This window comes from Channa argus, chromosome 8 (genome assembly GCF_033026475.1).
Source record: "Channa argus isolate prfri chromosome 8, Channa argus male v1.0, whole genome shotgun sequence".
NCBI classification, from domain to species: domain Eukaryota; kingdom Metazoa; phylum Chordata; class Actinopteri; order Anabantiformes; family Channidae; genus Channa; species Channa argus.
Window position 1 is genome coordinate 6,851,011 of NC_090204.1, and position 23,698 is coordinate 6,874,708.

General features: G+C 37.7%; 1 protein-coding gene across 5 annotated transcripts in view; it reads right to left on the minus strand.

The window, feature by feature from the left end:
- The window catches only part of sbno2b (strawberry notch homolog 2b), a 56,157-nt gene that overhangs the window by 30,478 nt on the left and 1,981 nt on the right, over positions 1 to 23,698 (minus strand). For 3 of the 5 annotated variants that reach the window (XM_067512083.1, XM_067512082.1, XM_067512080.1), the window contains exons 2-4: positions 13,144 to 13,365; positions 11,968 to 12,056; positions 3,774 to 3,897 (exon numbers count right to left, since the gene is read on the minus strand). In XM_067512083.1, coding sequence (XP_067368184.1) covers positions 3,774 to 3,897; positions 11,968 to 12,056; positions 13,144 to 13,251 — 321 coding nt within the window. In that variant the 5' untranslated portion in view covers positions 13,252 to 13,365. Of the gene's footprint in view, positions 1 to 3,773; positions 3,898 to 4,452; positions 4,595 to 11,967; positions 12,057 to 13,143; positions 13,366 to 15,699; positions 15,955 to 23,698 lie in introns of those variants that run through there. The other 2 variants (XM_067512081.1, XM_067512085.1) reach the window with 2 other exon arrangements.

Genomic DNA, 23,698 nt, shown 5'->3' on the forward strand with positions numbered 1-23,698 from the left:
ATATAGAAATAAAATAGATCAGGTGGAAATACAGTCCCCAAGGAAAACGGTGCCCCTACCTATGAGCAATCCTTCAAATTAACCTTTAACTTCCTCCTTGTAACTAGGTCATTCAAAAGACTGTGTTAGATGATATTACAAGGAAGTAATCAAGAAATCTCATGACTGGCTTACTGCAACAAATACATCAAGAAAAACAAGATAACCGTCTATGCCAGTAAAACAGAACCCTGCAGCAAAGGAACTTTCATTTTATCTCCTTGGATTCTCCTTCTAAATTTTTAGTTTAAATTATATGCTTGTCTAAATAAAAAACATAAAATAAAAAACGAATGTAATGTTGGATCAGCTGTGGTGTCAGTGGAGTTAAAACGCTTCAGTAAAGTAAAGGTATGCATTACTGAAACGAGAGGATTTTATGCGGCAAACTTCTACGATTAGCATTTTTAAACTACATTTGATTCTACAATGGTTTTCTTTGTGCAAAGACATAGGCTTTCTCCCACATTCAGTACAAGTACAATGTATTATGCTTACATTTTTGCTAGCTGGTCTTTGGAGAAAAAAAAATATAAACACTTATCACTTGCATAAATTACCTGGAACTTAACATTTACATTTAATGCGAGATTTAATCCAAAAGAGAACTGTTTTGGTTAAAATATCTGTTATATAAATATCTATTATGAGATAACAGAAATATTATGGTGCCATCTAGGCAAAATTCAATTGTATAGATCAAATATGAGATGCCAGATTAATCCACATAAATGTACACTGGCCAATGTATTCCATTTCAGTTGTTAGCTAGGGGGATATATGCTGATAATCGAAGGGGGATATCAAGTCTCAAAGGGAAGTCTATTAATTCTAATATACACAAACATTTGGCTTTTGTTTAGCAGCAATCTACTGATAAGACATCCTGTCCACATGCTGCAACATTGGTTCACCTCACAATACAAGGATATTCCAACAGAGCTCTGCTGAATGGCATAAACAAAGTGTACTGTGGGAAGCTGTGCAAACCAAAAGCAAACTCTCTAATGACTCTACAGCTGTAACTGAAACAGAAAATGGAAGAGGTATACACAGCAGACATCTGAGAGACAATAAAATCAACAATTCCACTCAGACACCCATGTCCAGGTACCTTCCGTAATGTCACAGTTCAACAATGCAAAAAAAAAAGTAAATCCTGCCGAGTAATAATAGACAAATAGAGGACAGACACAGATAGGGTTGACATGATGATGGAGTGGAGAAAAATTAAGGATGAAAAAGGGGGCTAAATGTGCAGTGCTGGAGTAGTCATGATGACTCTGTGACATTTTCTCTGGAAGCCTCACACAGGGAGTGTCCAAAACCAGAGAGAACAGCTGAGACAGCACAACACAACTTGAAACTGTCTTTTTCCTCATATACACAGGCAGCATGACATTCCAATTTCCAAGGCATGGAAACCAAACATGATGCTTGTTAGTGCCCCAATCATGAAGGAGAACTGTAATTTTTCTAATTATATGCACAGATGGTTAGATCCAACATGTATCATAATCATTAACCCTCATATTTACTTGTAAGGAAGATTGCTATAGCCAGACGGGCTAAGACAGGCAAATGGAAAATTAGGGAAACTCCATGTGAATCACTAAAGCCATGCCAGCACTACAACACACGTGATGAGGATGACAAGTAATTTTCTTGTGCCTAAACCTCTTTGTGCGTAGTTTTTGTTCTTAAAATCCCCTCAGCTTAAAACACTAACACAAAACATTTTTATGTAACTTCAAGCGTTCTTTTTTTTTCCACAGTAGCATCACACTAATACACACACCTGTACATGAACATGAAGTGAAACTCTTCTGTGTATATTCTACTATCTACTTATAACCTCTTCAAGCTGTTGTAAATTATTATTACAATATATGTTAACAGGTGTTTGGGAATTTAATTAAAACTCTGTACATGTCAACAAATCTAAAAGCCATAGAATAATGTATCTATAAGGACCTCACTTAATGCGGAAAACACCTGCTTAATGTCAGTATAAAAGAGCAGCAAATAAAGTAAATCTGCCATCCTAAATTGATCCATTTATAATATTTATTTTTTCAGTGGTTAAGCATTACTCTCTGCCAGAGGTGGTAGAAATATACAAGATCAGAACTCAAGTAAAATTGCAAGTATTTGCCTAAAAATAACAATCCACAACAAGTAGAAGTACCAGGTACATACTGTAAATTTTACTTAAAGTATACTACTGCACTAAGAAAACAATACATTTTGTTAATCACATTAGTCTATTCCAGATTTGTGTGAGAAATTCTCAAAGGTAAAAAATTATAACAACTAAATAAAATAAAAGGATAGAATAAATTCTGTCACCCACAAACTGTAGAGGACAGGCCTGATTTTAAGCAATTTATGTGCTAAAATTGGTTATTCTATGATAAAATACCACTTCAACGGCTTTTAGCTCGTTCGTTCAGGGGTCGCCACAGCAGAATGTATTGTGATTTAACTTTATAACTTCATAATAAATGGGAAATCTATTCATATTACATTAATGTTAGGTGGATGATGCAGATTTGTGCATGAAAACTACATATATAATGCTCCCCACTGAATGGTTTTCATTATTTAGCAATGTGAATAAGTGGTTGTCTTTGCAGAAAATAAACTATACACTACTTGTAGGATGGTCACCCCAGGTGAAGTGCAAACTGACATTTTTTCCACTCACTCAAAGAGCTATTTAACTGTACAGACAGTAGAGTTTTCAGTTTTATCGCTGAAAACTCACAGTTATTATCTCCAAATTGCTGTTTAAAAGATGAGCGGAATTAATCCTTGTTGCCTACAATTTTTATTAGCACTCCTCTCAATGTTGTTTAATTTTAACTTACCACAGTTTTTCTTTTAATATAAGGAGACATCAAATCAATGTCACCAGCAGTTTAAAATGATCCAAAAAAATTCTATTGCTTAGTAAAAATATCTAAAAACCCATAATCAAGTTACAAGATGACAGTCCATTGCCATTGCTATCAAACATCACCTCTTCCCTCATTATCTGCTGCTTTGGCCTTATGTTGAACCATTTAAAAGAAGTCCTTATAGCTATGTCTTTTCTACCACCAGACGGGCAAATTATGAGATGGTTACTGCCAACCCACTTGGTAACCCATGACTGCATTTCTTTAAAACCCATCATCGCAGTATATTGTGTTTTAATACGGTTCCATAATGGCACCCATCAGCTCAGATTAGAAACTCACTGGTCTGTGTCATTACAATTGTCTCCTATTCTAACTATAATAAACCAGCTGGAGAGGCATAAAAGTGCACAGAAATAGAAAATGCAAATGATAGTAATGTGGAATTGTGAGGGTGAATATGCAGGTGAGTAGAAGGCTCTACTTTTACTTCATTGTCAGTGTCTGAACATTTTTCCAAAATGTTCACTTTGTAGAATTAAACTAGGCATGACTGGAAATTTCATTGGGGGTTCTGCTGCAGTGATCTAGACGAGGCTTTAATGAGCCTGCTCTAAGGTAAATTAAGCTGAGTTGAGAATACATGGAAGAAAATATGAAAGAAGCATGGTCCTTCCCTCTGACAAACAGGTAACAGAGAAAAAAAAAATTATCTAATTGTGTTTGCAAAGAGTTTTTCCATTCTAGCTCTTAAAGACATTACAATTAGTGCTTGCTATTTCAGCAAGAAAAAAAAAACAACTATAAATATGCCAACAAATTCATGAAACCAACCTGGGAGAAATCTCCATTTCTTGGGAGGGTGAGAGTGGAAAAGTCCATGTCAGGGAATCCTGAGTACATGTCCATGTGCACATCCGGAGCGGTGGTGGTAGTGCTGCCGTTCAAGTGGTATTGCCTGAAGGGGATAGATGAGGTTTAATTTGTCTGACTGCCAGTTATCCAAATAAAATTGACAAATGCTGTTTTCTTCACCCTTAGAGTGGCACAAATTTACACCAAATAGCTACCAAAAACAAACACTGCCTTATCCAGCAAAGGAATAAAAGGGGCACTGAAAAACACATCATGTAAAGTGGTCAAATGTCACAGTGAGAAGATGGCAATGTTATATTGCTATACATGCTGTAACACTACAGTTCTGCATTATGTCATATACTAACAGATAAAAATACTTTTAGTTTTGTTTGTCAATGACATTCTAAAAATATAATTACAGAATGGGCTGATTTCAGATTATTACATGTATATGCTTGTGTCTTTCCAAATATAGTGTGTAAGAATTATTAAAAAGTAACAACCAGGTGTTTTAAGTGAAAAAAAAAACAGTACCTTTAACTGTCAAAGATAAAAGAAGGACAAGAGAAAGGAAGAGGTTTAACAAATAAACATCGACAGAGGGACAAGGGAAACAGAGAGACGTTTACATTCAAGGAAAACAAAAAGCTCTTACCTGATGTGAAGGTCCAAGATCCACCATTTATACCAATTGTTCTCCTTTAACCCAGTGTTAATATCAGTCCTCAACCCTCATATGCCCTAACTAGATATTTTCAGTTTCTTGTTAACTACAAGACATCATAACGTAACAACCCACTTTGCTGACAGAAGTGCATCCACACTCAAAATGAAAGCAAAACATAGTCTCATAAAAGGTGGAACTATAACCACACCACATTCCTGTCATTAATCTTGTGCCAAAGTTCAGGATCAGAGGGACAGAGCTTTTTCAAATCTACTCACAGGATCTGGCTCCATGTCTTTAACCTTGGGCCAGAGATCAGTGAGAGTGATTGATTCCAGTTCAAAACACACCACTAGAATGAAAGCGTGTACATAAGACTATCACTGTAAAAAAACAGTATCCTTGTTTGAATGTTTTCTATCTGGTGATTATCTTTCCACTATTTAAATGGCTTTTGATACAGACAGCAGATTTTTGGGGTTGGGATTTTACTACAAATATTTCTTTCTTTCACAATAAAATTATGAAGCTATTTTGATTGTTCTGTTTTCTGCAATCAAGGAAATAAAATGATTAAATGTGATAATCAAATACTGGCAAAAACTAGATTAACTACTGTAATCATGAGTTACACACACACACACACACATATGTGTGTGTGTGTGTGTGTGTGTGTGTGTGTGTGTACACATATATACATATATACATATACATACACACACACACACACACACACACACACACACTATATTGCCAAAAGTATTCGCTCACATGCTTTTAGACCCATATGAACTTTAGTGACATCCCATTTTTAATCCATAGGGTTATTAATATGACGTCGGCCCACCCTTTGCAGCTATAACAGCTTCAACTCTTCTGGGAAGGCTTTCCATGAGGTTTAGGAGTGTGCTTTTCTTCCAGAAGTGCATTTGTAAAGGCCTGGCTTGCAGTCTTCGCTCTAATTCATCCCAAAGGTGTTCTATAGGGTTGAGGTCAGGACTCTGTGCAGGCCAGTCAAGTTCTTCCACACCAAACTCACTCATCCATGTCTTTATGGACCTTGCTTTGTGCGCTGGTGCGCAGTCATGTTGGAACAGGAAGGGGCCATCCCCAAACTGTTCCCACAAAGTTGGGAGCATGGAATTGTCTAAAATCTCTTGGCATACTGAATCATTCACAGTTCCTCTCACTGGAACTAAGGGGCCACGCCCAGCTCCTGAAAAACAACACCATAATCCCCCCTCCACCAAACTTCACAGTTGGCACAATGCAGTCAGACAAGTACCGTTCCCCTTGCAACCGCGAAACCCAGAGTCCTCCATCAGATTGCCAGATGGTGAAGCGTGATTCGTCACTCCAGAGAATGCGTCTCCACTGCTCTAGAGTCCAGTGCCAGCGTGCTTTACACCACTGCATCCGACACTTTGCATTGTACTTGGTGATGTATGACTTGGATGCAGCTGCTCGGCCATGGAAACCCATTCCATGAAGCTCTCTACGCATTGTTCTTGAGCTAATCTGAAGGCCACATGAACTTTGGAGGTCTGTAGCGATTGACTCTGCAGAAAGTCTGCGACTTCTGCGCACTATGCGCCTCAGCATCCGCTGACCCCACGCTGTCATTTTGCGTGGCCTACCACTTCGTGGCTGAGTTGCCGTCATTCCCAATCGCTTCCACTTTGTTATTTTAACACTGACAGTTTACTGTGGAATATTTAGTAGCGAGGAAATTTCACGGCTGGACTTGTTGGCATCCTATCACAGTACCACACTGGAATTCACTGAGCTCCTGAGAGCGGGCCATTCTTTCACAAATGTATGTAGGAGCAGTCTGCAAGCCTACGTGCTTCATTTTATACACCTGTGGCCATGGAAGTGATTGGAACACCTGAATTCAATTATTTGGATGGGTGAGCAAATACTTTTGACAATATAGTGTGTGTGTGTGTGTGTGTGTGTGTGTGTGTGTGTGTGTATATACACACACACACACACACACACACACACACACAAGGTCATGAGATCATACTAGAAAATAATCTGTTTTGTTCTCCAAAAGATCATGACACTGTGAATGGTAATCATCCAAAGTGGAAATCCCCTTCCTGGCCCTTTAGTCAGCAGTGATATGAGTCGGTGATATTATTACAGTTTTGGCAGGCAGCAATATCTGCTTTCCAACAACGCAAAGCTGGTTAAAGGGCTCACGCCCAATAAGCCAGTTGGTTGCCTTTTGTTGATTGTGTTGCCTTCCCATATTACCTAGTCTATAGCTGTGAACAGATCGTCAGTCAGACCCTGTTTTGCTATTCATGTAACAATATTGTTTTTAGACACTTGGCTTCCATCAATGAGAGTTTCCAGAGGGACTAGTTTGAAAACAGACTAGAATCATGTTTATCAATTAAGCCGTTTTTATCTACGTATTTCTAATAATAACCAATACTTAGATGCTTAAAGAATTTCAAATGCCATTATGTGTTCCCATTATAAAGTTTAAATTTTACTGAAAGCTGCTTTTCACCTAACAGCAACAAAAAAAATAACCAAATGATTCTTTACGCTATATAAGCAGGGGTGGTTCTTTACAAACAAGTATAAGACTCTGAACTTAGTAGATTTACTTTCCCTTTAAATGAGAGTTTGTTCAGATGCCAGTTTAGTTTAAGTTTTTGTATTTTTAAACAATAAAAAGTTTAACTTCTGACTAAGAAATATTTACTTCTGTGTCTCCATAGCAGTGTTTATCAAATAAACAAAGGCTTCTCAAGTTTGGAGTGAAGAAACAAAATCTATTCAGTGTTTGTCAACAGTGTAATACTACTTCTAGAGAAGACAAAGACGTTTAGTGCTGAACCTGAAGCTATATAGTAAACCATGACCTCCATCAACCAACCGCTAAGATTCCTTGGAAGAAGTCTTCCTTACAACGAGCATAACCATGAAATTTAACCCTCAAGCTATTAACCATGTGCAATAATTGAACATTGAGTCATAGTACTGGAAACCTTCCAGTATGGCTGCAGGCAGTATCAACAGTGAATATTGCAGTGAAGGGAAACTAAATTCGGGGCTACTTACATATCATAAAGCTAGTTTTGTGCTTTAATCCACTCACTACATAAATGCATTACGCAGACAAACTCTTAGAAATGTCTTTAGTGTAGTTTGGAGACATCCTAATCTTAAGTAAGATCCTATAAGATTGATAACAATCACAGATTTATACAAGACATAAAAATAGAAGCAGATCGGTAGTCTGTTTCATATTTTTTTCCTGCTGTAAACAGACATTCAGAAACAGCTGTATGGCGCAGAACCTAACCACAAAATACCAAAACTTTTACTGCTGTTTGTTCTAAAGAATCAAACTACCGGGGGTGAATTTTCCTCATTAAAGTCCTTGCAAAAAATTGAAAAATTGAACAAACGGAAACCAAACATACTGTATTTTAAGCAGTCCAATAGGACAACAAACACTGCAGATGTTTGCACACCAAAATATCTGTGCATGAGTCTACACGTAGTCTACATGTAAATACACAAATCAGTCACAACATTATCACTGAATCAGTTTTAATATAAAACATTGTCCATTTCTTTATAAACATATAATGAACCAATAAATGTTGATGTATTATTATGATTACCTTTCACCACATAAAACTGTTATAATTAGGTCAACCTCTACCAACAGTGATCTTTATTACAATAAATTGTTTAAAAATACTTTGTTTTCTCAGTGGAGTTCTTTTACTTTTGTACTTGTAAATAAAATGTAGATAATGTGCCTAGTATTTTTACATGAGTAAAATATTTGAAGGGGTGCTTGAAGTGGAAAATATTCATGCCAATACTTGCACTTTTACTTGAGTACTAAATTTGTGTACTTTTACCACCTTTGAATAAAGTGTATCTCATTTTGCTGTCTATGAGGCTGTGTAGCTATAGACTGCCCAGAGTGGCCATGCAGACTCTTGTCCTCCATGACATATTTAAGACCCCCAGGCTTAATGTGGTGGCTGATCATTGTATAAGTTACTTGGGATTAAAGAGGACCCATTATCATACCGTGCAATGTAGCATGTTAGAGGTAGAGACATTTACTGTTCACTTACTACCCTATCATGAGGCAATCACTGGTTGGGAAATCTGTGGTCTGTCCTCGGATGAAGCTTATTATTTTCTAGGACATGCTTAAATTGTCATTATTCAATGGTTGAGGACCATTTACAACATATATGGTAAAACAAGGGTCTTGTGCTGCATTCGTCTGTGCATTATCCACCCTACATGTAACAGTTTTGCACGATGCAGGAGAAAAAGTATAGAATCTGGTTTTATTATCAGTTACATCATCACTGTATACTGAAGGTCAATCCTACAATTTAGAAGCCAGTTCTGTACTCGGCAGATCATGGAAAAATAAACAAGCAAAAATAAGAGGGTCATCTGAAAAAGAGTCTCAGTGGATATGTGACAGGCTGAAATTAGTAAAGGCAACTGGTAGAGCTGTAGGTAGATGATTATGTAGATATACAACCTTGACAAACTCTAACCTGTTCATTTTATCAATTAAGACAAAAAAAAACTGCAGCACATATGAAGGGTCACTTCTGGATTAAGATTTATAAACAAGGAATGTTTGTGCTAGGTGATGGTCTACAATAACGTTCATACTTACCAACTTCATTGTAAGCCATACGCTTAGTATGAATCTAATCATGATATCTGTACATTGTAAGCTGGAGAGTGAGATTAAAGGTCTGCAAAACCAGCTTGTTGTCAGTGAACCTGAAAACCACAGACCATGCTCTCACGTCATCTAGTGCTTGAACCTTCAAAGAAGGAGTGCACTCTGAGCAATAACAATATGACACTTCAGTACTTAAGGAAACACTTCCTGAGCTTGGTTTAGTGTGTTACGTGTTTAGAGATGACAAATTTTAGGTTTGCGTGTAAGTGTAAGGAAATTTAAATTTTTTTTATTAAAACAAAATAAAGTGTAAATCACTGATTCATTTTTAAATTTCTTTTTTATTTCCGTCCTTTCATGGAAATGTTCTGAGATTGTTAATTCTTAGGATGCAGAGTGGGGGAGGGGTTAGCACTGCCGCCTTAACAGTGTGAATCTCAGTCAACCGGCCGAGGCATTTCTATGTGAAGTTTATATGCTCTCCCCGTGGGTGTTTTTTTATTCTTCTAAGTACTCTGATTCTTTCCCACAATACAAAGACATGCATGTTGGGTTTGTGACTCTAAAGTGCTCATAGGTGTGAATGTGTAAACGGATGTCTGTCTATGTATGTCAGCTCTGACTCTCACTTGTGACCTGTACAGGGTGTACCCTGGAGGTTAACCCATTGACAGCTAGAATCAGCACCTAAATGATCAGCCCAGCACCCCAGCAAACTCTAACCAGATAAGGGGTTGCTGGGGTGCTGATAAATGTTATATTTCTTCCTAGCTGAACTGGTCTTTCTATTTTCTTTTCCTTGTCCTCTACACACTCCTACCCTATATTCTTTCTTGTAATTCTATCCATCTAGTCATCTAACTTCTATTTTTCCTTCTTCTTTTCCTTTCGACTGTTCCCTTTCAGGGGTGAATCATCTGTCTCCATCTAACCCTGTCCTCTGCATTGTCTTGTCTTACACCAACAAAGTCTTACATCTTGTCCTCTCTCACTACATCCATAAATCTCATCATTGGTCTTCCTCTAGACCTCCTGCCTGGCAGCTCCAACCTCAGCATCCTTCTACCAATATATTCACATTCTATGAATATATATTATATGCACCTTCTTCACCTCACTGTTCCACTCTCATTCACACACATGTATTCTGTCTTGCTGCTGCTAACCTTCATTCCTCTGTTTTCCAGAGCAGACCTCAGCCTCCCTAAATTTTCCTGCTCCCTGCTCTCGCTACAGATGGGTTTCTTTTTCATGCAATCCTGCAGTCTAGTAAAATCCATGTTTATTGTCATTTTTAGAGTGTGTGTATATATGTGTGTATATATATATACACAGACACACACACACACACACATATATATATATATATATATATATGCATGCACATATATACATATACACGTACGCACATGCACGCACGCACACACACAAACGGAGAGAGAGAGAGAGAGAGAGAGAGAGAGAGAGAGAGAGAGAGAGAGAGAGAGAGAGAGAGAGAGAGAGGGAGTGTATTTTTGTCAATGTTCCTGCTCTTCAAAAACTGTAATATTTTGGATTTGATTCTCCATTTAGGGTCGACAGTAGTGCAAAAGGTTGAGCGGTTGTCCACCAATTCCAGTTGTTGATTTGATCCCCAGCTCCTCCGCTCATATGTTAAAGTGTCCATGAGCAAGACACTGAACCTCAAATCAGTTCTGATGAGTGTTGGCCAGCTACCCCATCACTGTGTGCGTGTGACTGTGAGTGCAAATGGATGAATGAGAAGTAGCGTAAAGCGCTTTAATACCAATAGGCAGAAAAGCACTATATAAGTGCAGACCATTTACTTTTTATTTAATGTTTCTGACCTCTGTCATTGCTCTGCAGATTTAACATTACATGAAACCAGAATCAGGTCTTTGCATTTGTCTAATCATAGATGACACACACACCTGTAGAGCAAAGAGGTCGCAGAGGAGCAGACAGGAAGGGCAGATATGCACTTTTGTTGTATTCATACATAGTTCTTCCTGCAGGGTTGTGTGGAGGTGCGACAATGTTTCTTTGTGTTTTAGAACATAACCACTATGTCACTGATCAACAGCTTTCGGCTTGTCCCTTCAGTCTTTGAGTCTTTATACCGGGTGCCCTTCCAACAACGCTCCCAATTTTTTAACCAGGCTTGGGACCAGGATCAAGGTGGTTCTGGGTGCCTGGGCGGGGCCACACCTCGTGGGGTTTATACCTTCCAACCCAATGCTCTACCATTGAGCCACCAGAACATCACCGCTACAGTATGTAAAAATCAAAAGGACATTTGATTTTTCTGATTTACGGATTTATTAACTATTAAGATAATGGCTAGTTCTCATTCTTTATGTATAAAAAGGGGATTGAAATGGATGAAAGTGGCAGTGAAATTTAGGCACAAAATCAACAATTAGAGTTCTCGAATCCCTCCATCGAGCCATTAAAAACAACCAGAACGTAGCATCACTAGATAGCAAAAATATATTTTTGGGCTTTGGTGTAGGCATGCAGGGGGTTGTCAATGGGACGGCGGTCTGCCATTAACAATACTCTCACTAGACAACCATTTCACAGACACTGCGCTCACAATAACTACATTTGGGATATTTTATTTTCTTATGTGTGAAACTCCTGTGGGTAGTTGCAACGGTTGTCTGTTGTGGGTTTTAAACGTATTATTTGTTACAGAACATTTATTCTGCGTCTGTTAGAGGCCAAATGTAAAATATTGATAATGAGCTGTCATTTATAGCTCACAATAATACAAGTACAAATTCTATGAGTTTGTATACACTTACTGATTTCCAGATTGTATAGGGCAGTGTAAGCTGTATCCAGTCGGATGAGAGAAGGATCCCCAGGAACCAGAGGAGGCATATAATGAACTCTAAAACACACAAAATTAAAATTCACTTCAGCAAACATTTATCCCTTGTGGTATCTTGAGAGCAAATCAGTTTCAGTTTTATCAAACAAGTTTTCAAGAAATTCTTTAGGGAATTTCTGTTGCTATCCTGAACCCACAGTTGAAAGACGGTTAATTAGTGAATTTAAATTGCACATAAGTGTAAATATATATAAATGTTGGGCCTGTAATAGACTGGTGAACTGGCTGTACCCTTCCACTCGCACAATTACAGCTGGAATAGGCTCCAGCCCTCTGCAACACTGTACAGGATAAGTAGTTAAAAGATAATCAATGAAGGATGTATGTATGTATGTGCAAAACTCCTGTGTGTAGTATATACAATGATTTGAAAAGTTTTTAGAACCCCTTCACTTTTTATCAATTTTGTTACATTGCAGCCTGATACTACAGCTTTTTAAGTTTTTTTTTTTTTTTTTTTATTAACCTACACTCAGTGTAGGCGAACTACACTCAGTGACAAAGTGACAACAGAATCAGGCTGAAAAATAACAACATTGAAAAAAAGGAAGGGAACATTTCCATACGCACTGTATAAATACCATCTACAGTACATTAAAGGTACTGCCTCTTCAGGTTTGTGTACCGCTGGACTGTATTGACTCAGGGTGTTAGACATAAAATGGCAGAGAAAATGTGCAGAAGTAGTGAGTGTGGTCAGTCATTTAATGCTGTATTGCAGCATGTGTTGGATAGGTATGGATTTATAAATTATCTTTTAGGATTACTAAAATATTCATTATGAATTAATTTATTGTTGTTATTGTATTATATTATTTCCATAAATTCCATGTGCTATAGAAGCTCCAGTAACCTTTAAAACACCGAGACAGTAACCTAAATTACCTCAATCTACTTCAAGGAATTCATTTGACCTATATAAGTCATAACGTATAAGGAAGAAAGCCCCAATCGGATTTCAACTGCATTTCTATACATAAGTAAACATGGTTATGGCTATAAGGAAAAAAAAACACCCATATGCAAATATACGTATGGTGTTTAAATAAGTGCTAATCAAATACAATAGCAAATACAAATACAATACCTCCATGTTAGATGAAGCAACAGAGAACAAGCTGCTTTCCAGCTGTGGGCCTTCTGGATGCAGGTAGTTCTCCCCGTCCATGACCAGCGCTGATGGGAGGGTGGGCATCAGACCGCCTCACACATGACCACCAGATGACTTAACCTACACTCTCTGACCCCCACCCACGTGCTGACTGTGTCTGAGATAGTTCTTCTAACAAGGGCAAATGCTCTCCATGACCTGAAAAAGACATTGGGGATGAGGTTTAGGGGGGGGCACTGAGGAAATGGAGAGAAAGGCTAAGACAGAGTAGTTGCAGAGTGTAGAAAATACTACACTTTAGTGAGAGCGTCTTATCTAATTTCAAAACACATCTTAATTAAGTTAACAATGTAACTTAAGTTAAAAAGGAGATATGTTTACATTTTATCAAAACAGATAATTATAGGGTAAGTTTTATAAGTTTATAACATTTTAAATGAAATGGACAGAGATTAATAAAAAAAAAAACATAAACAAGATGCCTCACACATTGTAATCAAATCTAGTTGATTTTGCAACACATGTTGCAAAAATGTATATCTAAAATGTATAAAGGAAAACATGAGATAAGAATTTGTTTTTATGTGCTCAATTATGTTTGATATGATACAAATTAGATTAAAAAGTTGGCTTTTCTACCACATACTCAATTCAGATCTTATTCATAATGCAGAGTCGGCAGTGAGAATTTATTGATTCATAGTCTTCATTAGGTGGCCTTCGCTGAAGGTTCCACATTTAGATAACCAATATAAATCACAGCAGGGGGTCTACAATAGTGCACCAACATGGGCTGTAAACATGGTATAAACCTAGACTAAACAGAGATACATTTAAAGATACAATATTGAAGTTCTGAACATCCAGCTACCACTAGCATGACACTCAAAAAGACCACCCTCCTTTCTCCCCGCTCTAATGGTCTGGACTGCAGCAGGCCAGTTCAGCACCAGGATTCTTCGCGTGCAAAGCCATGCTGTTGTGATAGAGTATGTTGTTTAGCATTGTCTTGCCACAATATGTTGTTGTAAATCATCTCAGCAATGATGGTGCCTTTCCAGATGCCTAAGCTGCCCACACCATAGGCACTAATGCACCCTCATACCATACCAAATTGTTTCACAATTTTTGGACAAAGTTTGTCGCAGATTGGTGAACCTCTGCCCACTGACCTGTTGCCAGTTGACATAATTAGTTTTCAAATGCTCCTCTATTTGTTTTTGGTTTGATGAGATTTGGAAATCATTCCATTCTATTTTATTTATGTTTTACACATCCCCCCTTTTTTGGACTTGGGGTTGTACTTGCTAGGTCATACTGTGTGGATACAAGCAGAAGGCTACTGCAAAGCTAGGACGCTACCCACTCCAGTCAGACACATACATCATCTAGACAACAAAAATAATTTACTGTTTCCAACTGTTAGTTTTCCCCCTATTCCCCCTTAACCTGTGTCTAATAAATTAGAAACACTCCACAATAATAGGGAAACTGGTTTCAAACAGAGACCTAATAGCAATGAGTCAAAAGCTGGCAGGTTATACTTGCTGCCACTATTCCAATTTAAAAATTGGAATAATGTGAATGAAGTCAGCTTACTATTACTATTGTTGTGTGCAATGACAGATGACAGATTTGCTTCTCTGGGGTATATGTAATCTGGAATATTGGCTAGATATGTTTATTGGGAACAAAGCCAAGGTAGTTAATGCTAAAAGTGTTCATAAGTGTCACAGAAAGAGAGACTATGACCTGGTTAAAAATATTCAAAATGCACAGCCAATACACACATAAGGGGGCCATTTTAGCCTGAGGCTGTCAATGGGATACAGTCTTCTAAAGCAAATGTGGGGGAAGCCCAACACTGAACTGACAGGCAAACATCTAGGCAGGAGATCTTAAGCAAAACGATATTAGATATTTACTCAATATGTATGGCCAGCTTCCAGCCTCTGCAGTTCAGATGAAGGCAGATACAGGAAAGCAAAGCAGCTTGGAGCAGTCAAGAAATGTGTGAGGCCCCTTTGGTGTTTGATGATTTTAAATCAATCCAACACCATCAGGACTCTGCAGTCTTGGATGCATTGAAGTTTCTTAAAGATCTTACTATTTCAGTTTAGTTAAAAAATGTAAAATTCTGTGGTGGTTTTGAAATACACTTTTAGATAAATACAAATTTATAATGATACTGATGGTTAACGAAGTCGTATTAAAATTAAACTAATGTACTTCCTTTAGCCTGAGTTTAGCTGGGGGAAGCAAGGCGGTGATTAAATATTTGAACCATTTAGACCATGTTATGAATAGGCAGAAAACATATGACTTTTTTTGCGTTTAACTAAAAACAAAACAAAAACAAAGTTTATTATCAATGTATCAATTAAATAATCAATGGCTTTCGGCTTGTCCCTTCAGGGGTCACCAGAGCAGACCTAATCAATTAAAAAAAGGCAAGATTCAAATTTCAGATGCATCGTATGCTTAAATTCATTTAACAACTTGGTGTCACATAACCTTGTTGACATATCTTACCTGAACAAATTGATGAGTGTGTTTTGCCATATTGACGTTAATTGGTCATCTACTGTGCTGATCTTTCCAGGTTTGCTTCTGATTCCTCACTGCTCGCTCTGTGTGCATCTTATTCTATCAACAACCATTGTTTCCTGGGTGGCTTTAAAGATTAATTTTGGGTTTCCCTTTGATTTCTACACCACACGACATTATCTGAAATAATATAGCATGTGAATATATATTTACTTCTGTCCAATCGTTTTCTAATTTTGATAAGGCAGAGTTTAGATTTTGGGGTATTATTTCACTATCTTGCTCTTAGCAGAGCTTGTAAGTGAGAACTATCCAGAAAACCCCAAAGCCTTGTCGTGGGGAGGCCTAGGCTGCAGAATATACTGATGGGATATTTAAAAGTTGCTGTTTAATGCATGGAATAGGAAAGTACAACAGGGATCAGATTAGAGATGATGACAAATGGAGGAAATCAAATGAGGATTGAAGGGAGTTGACTTAATTATACTACAAGTATGTCAGAATAGCTTTTGTTAAATAACTGTATCAAATATCTGTTGCTGTTTATCACTTTGTTTGGGCTCTTCTAAACAGCCATTGATGAACCTGAAGAAAGGTTTATCAGTTTATACGTTTTTTATAGTTTTAAATCTGGAACTGATGAAGAGAGTGCTGTAAATTGTGTTTTTTCCAAGTCTAAATATTTTTTAGATCTGTTACTTTTTAACCATCAGCAGCTGCTACCAACACAAAATATGTATACTGACAGTCTGTGCAATTACTTTCTTGTTCCAAAATCCATGTTGCTCAGTAGATTCACCAGAGAGGTTGACCTCTCTACTGAAAAAAAAAAAAGCATATCAAAAGCTATGAGAGAAATAATACAAAACAACGATCAAGCCCTTTAAATTTGTTTGTTACTGCAAGTTAATTTACAAGTCTGCACTAAAATATACAGATACAATTTTTAAAAATGTCTTTCATTAGTCATTTAACAAAAAGTTTTATTAATAACAAACATACAGACATAAATCTATAAAGATATAAATCTAACTACGTGCACCCTGACATTTTTAACTGCCCCGGCAAACTGGACAGACTAGATCCAGCCCCTGTTGGGGAAGATAACAACAATTAAAATTTCGTTTCAATGCACCCATTAAGATTTGTTTTGCTTTTTCATTTTCTGTGTGTAAATTCACCTTAATTTAGAATGAAAATGTTTCAAAGCCATTCGTTTTCATTTTACAATCATAACCTGCTACCAACAGACACATCACCCACAATTAATGTAGTTACTGTCTCTTAGCAACAGAAAACAATCTGTCTTTTGCTGTCCCCTTTTCTTAGATGGAGGCAGACACACTTCATAACACTGTTTTATTTGTCAATATTTGGATTTTTAGCATGTTTCCAAACTACTACACAAACTGTGTCCTAAATGCTAAAGGATACTTTTATAGCACATGAAACCTGACAAGAAACACAGTCTTTTGCAGGGTAATCCATTAAATCTCAATTACTTCAAAGGTTACTGCTAGTTTTTGTACAGCCCTCTCCCATGCATGCCTCTCCCTCCATCTACCTCACTCTCTGGGTGGCCTGGTGAAAGAGCTGATTAAATGGAAATCAGGCAATTTGATGTGCAGTAATTGTACAAGCTTAAAATTCAAACAAGCCATAAACTATGCATTCAAAATTCACAGATTGTATGTTGAATCTGGGAAGCACGACTGCAAACATGGAAATTTGGTGAAGTTAGAAATGGTATTTCCAGTTGTGTTGCCAAATTCTAGGCCAATTGGTTCCCCTCGGCTGTGTGAGTCACTGTGCATGTCTGTCAGGCCGAAAAAGGCTAACAAGCAGAATGCCTCTGTCACTTCAAAAAAACAAGATGTGTGAACTATGTGTGCTGTTAGTTACAGCACCTAGCATGTGCATGCAAGTACGTTAGGTGAGAAGTGAAAAATAGTGTGTGGTTGGAAGCACTCGCTGGTTGTATGCTGGTGGCCCTTACTGTCTATCAGTGGCTGCCAGAGCACATGGGGATCATACAGAGGAGTGTGACTTCCTTAAGCTGTTTAGTCAAGATTAACGCTCACGAGGATAGCAACCACTCTGCCTGGCGTGTGCCATCTAACACAGTCAATTCTGGAGTGTTGATACAGAATCATACTTCCACATCCAACTAATAAATGTCTGTGCATATAACTGAATAAGAATGTTTACGTGATTATGCACATAAATAAATGTAATAAAGTCTTAAACAAAGGGAATGTATGGCAATAGAACACATAAATACACGCTCGCTGAAATGCTCAGTCAAATTTATTGCTAAAAGGAAATGTATTGCATACCATGGAGAAAATTTCGAATTTCTGATAGATAAACAGAAGATGATGGTCTCCAGTACTCATTATTTTGCATTCACTGGATTTGTTTTGCATCTCTTTTGGGTTGTCTCATGTCTCTTTGTGGCTGTTTTATGTCCGTTTCCACTGTACTCACTGGAACCTGGTTGCCCCATTCAGTAATTTTCTCAAAAGAAGCACAGCTACACCTTCAATACAGTTGCCCTCTGCTGGCATTTGTCACTCCTTTTGTTGTCCACATCCGTTTTCACTGACAAGCTGGCTGACGACAATCATTCAATCCAATGCACAACACTCACTCAGTCTATCATCATCACCAGTAATCAGGTTATAAATGATCAGGGCCCAGCTGCCTTACACCAGAGCAGCAAGGGAGCTGTTCATTGGTTATGATTGCCCAGACTGGCTGGACTCATTAGCTACTGCAATGAAATATTCATAAAAGGAACAAGTTACTTCCCAGGGAAACACAGGGCTCTGTCATTTAAAAACAGCCTCCATAATTAATTAGCACCTTTTTTCACACAAAAGGTCTATTCCTGCCTCTGTGTGCACATGCACAAAAACCCGCAAATGTGAATGCACGAGGCATACCCTTAAGTACATACACACATTAGCCCACAAACAGAATTTCCCTTCAGTAATAAAGACATTTCCACAGTAAACTGCTCCGTAATTGGGTAGGTCTCTGCAATGAAAATAATGATCGAATGACCACGTAACTGAATCTGTTGTCTTATCAAAAGCCGGGAAATGGAAACAAATTGGGCTTTAAGAGCTTGTTGTTATTGAATTTCAGCCATTCAAATATTTATCAAAGAGGCTTACTGGATTGGGACAGCACACAGAAATACACTGAACAAACAAGCAGTTGTTTCAGTTGGTCAAAATGAAGGGCAGGGTTCAAACATTTAGCTACATACAGAAGAATGATGATTAATCTTAATTAGATTCTCATCAACCCACTTGAATTGGCCATCGAGCAGCATTTAGCTATTTTGCCAGCACTATGATAATGAATACAGTTGTGCCCACAGACACCAGCTGAATAAGACATTAAAGTAATTTATCCATACAGAAGGAACTTAATCAAGATCATGTGGCTTGGGGAATGTCTTTGTTGTGGTAAATAAAGAAACGTGCAGATGAGGCCATGAAGCACAGGAGAGAAACATGGGGTCAGAGAAGATGTGGATAATTAGACCAGTGCAAAGACCAGGAATGTAGAAAAAGAAACAAACAATGATTTAGAATTGCGTGATGACACTCATTTAGGAGCACATCCCTCTACTTCCACCACCACCAGTACCCTCCAGAAATAGATCAAAGGCTGACTAGATCAAAGAGAGAATGATCCACTTAGTTGCATCTTTGTATCGTTTTCCTCTGTCATCTCCTTTTCTCAGAAAAGAAGAATGATGACACATGCTAGCTGTGTGTTTGGCTCTACCCTATAATGCTCTGGTTCAACAAGTTAGTTGAATAGACAATAGCATATTTTACTTCACCTGTATACAAAGTACTCCTTGAATACAGAAGGCTAGACACTGTGACTGAAAATACTGTGCGATCTATACATCCTGGATGTATTTTCCTGGATGATCTATACATCCCGGATGTATTTTCACTATACATACAGTGTGTGTATTTTTTCACCTATGTATCTGTCTCATTGATGTGTAATTTAAAAACCTTGCATAGCATGATGTTAAATAGGTAACATTTCTGATACATAAGAGGAAAACTTGGGTCGTTACTGCACAGTCTAGATGTGTTGTTACAGAAAGCTATCTTTTGTTGACAAAACGTATAAATATGTAGCAGATCGGACTCGACAATAACATAACTTTTATTAAAGGACTTAGCTAAAAAAGGCTTAGGATCTACCTAATGCTGAGTATTTTTATTATCATAGCTTCAATTTAATTTTGGTGTGGCCACAAAAATATTTTCATTCTGTTGACAGACTAATTTAAATAAATGACTTGTAATTACAGTGAAATAATAAATGTAAAAGTGATATTTGACATATTTATTTTTATTAGATGAATACTGTTTTGAACACAAATACAAAAGGGGGCGGTAGTGGCTCATTTGCCTACCGATCATAGAGTCGGAGGTTCGCTCCCCGCTCCTCCCGACCACATGTCGACACATGTCAACACCCAAAAGCCCATCCCCATCCCCATCCCCATCAGAGCAGTTCCAGTCCCAAGCCCGGTAAAAATTGGGGAGGACTGCGGAAGGACGGGCATCCGGCCTAAAAAAAACTGTGCCAAATCAACATGCAGTCAAACGATCTGCTCTGGCAACCCTGCACTCACAGGAAAAGCCGAAAGCACAAAACAAATTTCTCTTTTTCTATCAGTGGAATTTGCATTATCCCTGTTTTAAAGGCTTTTTGCCTCAATGCTTCAGTCTATTCATACCACCCTTGTTGACTAAAAAAGTTGACAATCTCCAACTGCATTTCTGTCATCTTCATATTTTCAAATTTTCATCACAATCTTTCTGTTGTCAGGTCCTGGTCCATTTATGTCTTTCTATGTTCCTGTCCAAGTGCATTAGTTCTTGTTTCTCCATCACTCCTTTCAGAGCAAACCTCTGACGTTGGCTGTTGCCTCTCACCCAGTCTGACCCCTACATGGATTCTGCAGCTGATTGGAGGCAGCTGGTTGCCTGCCTCTCAATCTCCACCCCCTACCCGCCCCTCTCAGTCTTGGGTATTTAAAGAGTCAGTCATAATGCAAGGGAAAAGCTATTGGAAGCTCAATTCACAAGCAAACCACTAGCAAAGGGAACCAAAATCCACACTACTAAACTGAAGTGCACGAAAAAAATAGAGAAACTAGGAGTTCTATTGTCAAATATGACTGTACATGTTAGAACAGAGGGGACTGTTAGGCACTGACTGAAACCTATTCTGAAATGGGCCGTAAAGGAAACTTACAATTCATAATCTAAATAGCATGCACTTTTTACACAAATCGTTCGTTTTAATCTGTCCTGTGCTGAAAAAATACACACAACAGTGTGGGGTAGGTGCTTCAGTTTTCTGAACTCTGCCCTAATACTGCTCAAATCCAGACAGTACTCTGCTCCAAAGACGGACCTCACTTATCTGGCAGGCGTGAGAAAATTGCACCACATGTACTGCATCAAGGAGCCTGACTCTGTCTGTCCGTCTCTGCCACTTCGCTGAGTTCAGCTGAGTTCATTTGAGGGCTTAGGCATGGAGCTCAGGGACTGATGTGGTCAATGGAAGCTGCTATAGCACTCATCAACAATACACCCCCCTGAGTCATGCAAAAAATCTGCCTAACAGACTTTCAGTTTTCAGAAAAAAAGTTTAAAATAATGAAAAGGTGAAAAGAATCTTCCAGATGCCGGAAGTTCCAATGCCCACTAAATGACAGAAAAAGTCTAAAAATGACTTAGAAAAAATTTCTGAATGTGCAATTTGGTGTTCCCTACAAGATGGCAGGCTTCTATTCTTCAGAATGCATTTAGGACAAATACAAAGTATATGTATGGCTTCATAATATAGCATCTTCTAACAAAATGTCCTTTAGTGAACATGTTTAAGTATGTAAAGTGTGTGTATATGTAAAATAACAGTACTGTATACTATGGGGTGTGTGTACTATGTGAGTACAGGAGAGAGATATTTTTTGCTCTGTATTTGACCTGTTGAAGCCCTTCCCGATTAAGAGCTTCTGTTAAGTTGAGCTTTAGGCCCCAAGGCTAAAAATATCTCCAAATTAAGAACTGCATCATGTCTGTGAATGTGCAATGCTATGTTTTCACTACATAGTGCATTAGAGAAATGAAAGTGCAGTGGAGACATGCCAAAGATATATTTTTTTAAAAGAATAATGAAATAAGTAATGTTTTCGTATCAAACTGAAATCATATTTGATGGTGGTGAAAGTTATATTAGCTGACAGTGAAGTTTTCCCTTTTTTTTTTTTAAATTCCCAAATGTCAATTTTACTCTCAAATATCAACGGGTATAATCTAAAAATCCAGTAACTTTCTGACTTTGTAAATAAATAATATCACATTCATGAGAAATCTGAATTTACTGCATGGCCCTACTCTTTGTTCTCTCATGTTTTTAGTTTTGAAACACCCATATTACAAAGAACTCACTTTGAATATTTGTTCCACAACAATCTCAGAGCAGAGTAAGATATTTTAGTTATTTAGAAATTGTAAAACACAATTTGAAAATGCCATCATTAAAATCCATTACCAAATATATGGCCCACATTGAGATCAGAGTCAAACCTAATTGTTTAAGCTCAGTTAACAAGAGTAAACAATGGAAAAACATTTCATAAAAGAATAGTGTGCATCATCAGGTCTGTGATAAAAATCTGATGCAAGCAAAACAACTCTGCATTTGCCTTCCTTGTTTATTACATGGGGCTGACTAAAATACTGACATAAGATAGTCACCCATCATAGTGGAAACAAAAATTTATCTTAAATTTACTTCCTGTATGAGTCCCATTTTGAAACCATTGTTTATTTTTCCCAGGATGTTGACACACTTTTTCTACAGAAAACCATAGGGTAAACAGTCAAAGAATGTGAGAGAGTGGCATAATTCTGCACCTCAGTGGAGCCTTACAGAGCTCTTATGTGGCTATGGAGGTCCAACAGTTAATTATAAGAGAATGGGAACACTCACATGACAAAGTATTAGGTATAGATAGTCTAACACAACCTTAACACCTTTTGAAAACTGTTTCAACGAAAATTGATGTTAACGTCTTGTTTAGTGTACAACATTTGTATAACATAATAAACATCTAACTAGATGTTGTAGTCACTTGTTCTTTCTCTCCCCTCTGACTAAACATCCATGTTACATTTAATAAATGAACTATTATCAAATGAAGGCCAGATTCTAGGAAAGCAGGAACTAAACCTAGGCCCAGTTCCCCTCCTCCACGCCACATTTTTCACTCTCACTCTAATCAGCCCATGGGCCATAAATGAGATTTATCACTGGCACCAACAGGAGAAGGAAGGAAAAACGAGACTAGAGAAGTTGAAAGAACAGTAAGAATGGGCCAGAGAAGACAGAGCAAAGGCCATGGATTAACATAGAAAAAGTTAACTATTACCTAGTAATTATTTCAGTATTAGAACAACAAAAAAAAACATGTAAACCTTGAACAATGCATTTATGAAAATGAATATTTCAAAGGATGTGTCAAAGATATCTGACCATCCTGCTTTGAGAAAAACTGATATCTTGTCTGACTTTACAGTTCCTGTAGGCTCTAAGCACAGAGTCAACAGATCCAGTGTGTTGTGACCCTCAGGGTCACTACAGGGAAGGCAGACATCAATCCTCTGGCACAGTGGAAAAATTAAAAAACAAGGAGCTGTGCAGCACAAACATGAAACAACTTACAAATACATGAACACACACAAGCACTAATCTGAGAATACCTTTACTATTATTCATCTTACATTCCTGCAAAGGCAGCCTTTTACACATATCTGTAACTATTATTAAATGGCACACTAGTCTGTCTTGCTATAGGTAGCCAGAATATTTGAATGTTTTGTGAATTTCAAATACTGTTTACATCAATTCATAAAAAAAATGATAAAGA